At 39.2% G+C, this 3,198-nt stretch overlaps 1 protein-coding gene across 1 annotated transcript in view; it reads left to right on the plus strand.

The window, feature by feature from the left end:
* Positions 1–3,198, plus strand: part of LOC106873892 (adenosine deaminase 2) — a 43,679-nt gene that overhangs the window by 34,640 nt on the left and 5,841 nt on the right. Inside the window, exon 8 of the mRNA XM_014921417.2 lies at positions 2,770–2,927. Coding sequence (XP_014776903.1) covers positions 2,770–2,927 — 158 coding nt within the window. The remainder of the gene's footprint in view (positions 1–2,769; positions 2,928–3,198) is intronic.

Consider the following 3,198-nt stretch of genomic DNA (forward strand, 5'->3'; position numbering starts at 1 on the left):
TTGAACGTAAAGACGGATGAAATGCTGCTAAGTATTTTTCCCAGCATGCTAACGATTCTGCCAGCCCAGCACCTTTCTGTTGGCATTAATATTGGTTTAAAATTTTGGCACAAGGCCAGCAATTTCAAGAGTGAGGGCAAGTCGATTACATCGATCCCAGCGATCAACTGGCACTTATTTTATCGACTCCAAAAGAATGAAAGGCAATGTCGACCTGGGTGGAATTTTAATTCAGAATGTAGAGACGGTCGAAATGCCACTAAGCATTTTGCCCTGCGTGCTAACGATTCTGCCAGTTCACCGCCTTAATAATATATAAAATTAAATATTTCGTGGACTCCGGTTCGGCCTCGATACTGCCTATTAGCTTTACTAACACACAAACTATCCATGCTACTCTCTAAATCGTGAGTTTTCCTCTTATCTCCTTTGTACATATTTTACATTCCAACTTTGCTTTGTATGCGCGTATGTACAATCCAGTTTTCTCGTTATTCATTATGTTGTTCATAATATTGTTCATTAACAACAATGTCTCCGTTTCCATAAATTCAAGTCTTATCTAAATTCATCTACTTCACTTACCACTCTCCGAATTCCTCCCAAATTTAGTAAAATTAATGTCATTGCACATGATACCCGCAAAACCTCTGATCCTGTCAACACGAGAATCTTCTGACTAAACTGGACATCTATGGGCTCTGGTCATCTCACGTCTATTGGATGAGAAACTTCTAGCCAGATCGCACTTATATACCACGCACAACTGAGTCTCTCTCTCTCACTCTCTCTCTCACTCTCTCTCTCTCTCTCTCTCTCTCTCTCTCTCTCTCTCTCTCTCTCTCTCTCTCTCTCTCTCTCTCTATCTCTATCTCTGAGTACCTGCTATATCAACTCTATTGTTTCTCAAGATTCACCTTTTTCACCCAAATACTTTCTTCTTGTACATTACCGACCAGTCTATTGTCACTTGTAAGAATGCCGTCTCGTATTCACATGATACAATTCCATGCTTCTCCCTAACCTTCCACACACCAACGTCATGCACATGCAACCTAGAACCTTTGCATCAAATTTATTCAGCCTTCTTGTACAGCAACCTCGAAAACATTCTCCCAGATGACTTCTTTAATGGGACTCCTTCAACAGTACAAACATGCAATCATTTCACTTCTGTCCAGCAAATTGTCTGTCTCTCTCTTCACAATCTTGGACGTCACGCACTTACAATCCTCAGATTTGCTACGAAGGTTAGACCTCACAATCGCCGATAAAAATCTTCTGGAGATTCACACACAGAAAGCAATTATGCCCCAAAGACTATTCTTCCTCTTCAGAACTACCACACCTACATCTGATATGGTACTAATCCGACGTTCAAAAGAAACTCAACATTTGATTGGCAAATATCCACTCATCAAATATTCGCTCCCCAGTTTCAATCTAGCTCACAAATGTTCTGTTCTATCATTTTGACAATCATTTTGATTGCATCAACAACAAACTTTGTGCTTCCCTAAAAGGTGAAGTTTTGGAGTTTATCCTTTGATTGGACCAATATGAGGACGCTACCCCTTCACTAGACATTGACTATTAAAGTAGAAACCACAACTGTTTACTCATTCAGCAAACATAACTGGAGTAAGCTGTTCTTGCTCTTTCTTCAAACATTATTGAATCATAACAAAAATGCTATTTTTACTCGTTCTGTTCATTTCAACGCATAAAGTATTTTTATTGCAGCAAGATATAAAGTTGCTGTCAACCATTTCTGTCGGGTCACGTATATTCTCTTAAATTTTACCACGGCGGTATTTTTTTTCCATACTACTTCACATGAAATTCAAAAAGAACTTTAATGAAAGAACACGTTTATAACGCTTCTTCAACGACGCATTCAACTCAAACATTGCGTTTTTTAATTAACAATGTTTTAATTAAATTCGTTTTTACTTTTTACCTGTGTGAATTACTATCTCCTTTGAATTCTGTAATTACTAACATATGGAGGTAAACATGACCTGCTCACCAAAAAATATATATATCCTAGCTATTAACATATCACCTCCAGCTGAGATTGGTGATACATCTATCTGTCCTCTTATAACTTTCACTGTGTCTTGCCCCACTCCGGGCTCCACACTGACCAATGTACTAAATCTTTTAGTCATGACACTACAATTCTCTGTCCATGTTGTTTTTCTGTAGATGTCAATTAACAGATACTCTTTACTCCTTACTCTCTCTTTTACTTGTTTCAGTCATTTGACTGCAGCCATGCTGGAGCACCGCCTTTAGTCGAGCATATCGACCCCGGGACTTATTCTTTGTAAGCCTAGTACTTATTCTATCGGTCTCTTTTGCCGAACCACTAAGTGACGGGTACATAAACACACCAGCATCGGTTGTCAAGCAATGCTAGGGGGACAAACACAGACACACAAACACACACACACATATATATATATATATACATATATACGATGGGCTTCTTTCAGTTTCCGTCAACCAAATCCACTCACAAGGCTTTGGTCGGCCCGAGGCTATAGTAGAAGACACTTGCCCAAGATGCCACGCAGTGGGACTGAACCCGGAACCATGTGGTTAGTAAGCAAGCTACTTACCACACAGCCACTCCTACGCCTATGTTGAAATCAAACGTCGGCTTTTTCAATTTCCACAGTTTGAAAAGTAAGCCAGAAAGAAAACTTCAGCTGTGGCTTTTGTTTTTTGTTTGATAGTTGTTCAGTTGTTTTTATATGATTTCAGATGATCAAGGAACACCTATTGATGAAAATCTTGTGGACGCTATTCTTCTTGGAACAAAGAGAATAGGTCATGGCTATGCCTTAGTAAAACATCCAGAATTTTTAAAATTAGCACAGGAACGAAATCTTCCGATTGAAATTTGTCCTATATCCAACCAGGTACGTAACCTGTGCTTCATTTTTTGGTGGGTGGGGGTCAGTGGTACATGAATTTCATTCTCTCATTGTAAAGATAAAATGAATTTGTGGAATGTATTTTCCTAATATAAACGTCAGTATCTATAGTTATTTTCAAGGCGCCCCACAAATAATGATTATGTGTAATAGCCATGGTCATATCCTCTTTGACTAGCAAGAATGTATTTAGAGATAGAGAGGAGGAAGGAGCGAGAGAGAGAGGGGGAAGGAGCGAGAGAGAGAGGGGGAAGGA

The sequence above is a fragment of the Octopus bimaculoides genome, chromosome 7, assembly GCF_001194135.2.
Source record: "Octopus bimaculoides isolate UCB-OBI-ISO-001 chromosome 7, ASM119413v2, whole genome shotgun sequence".
In the NCBI taxonomy this organism is placed as follows: domain Eukaryota; kingdom Metazoa; phylum Mollusca; class Cephalopoda; order Octopoda; family Octopodidae; genus Octopus; species Octopus bimaculoides.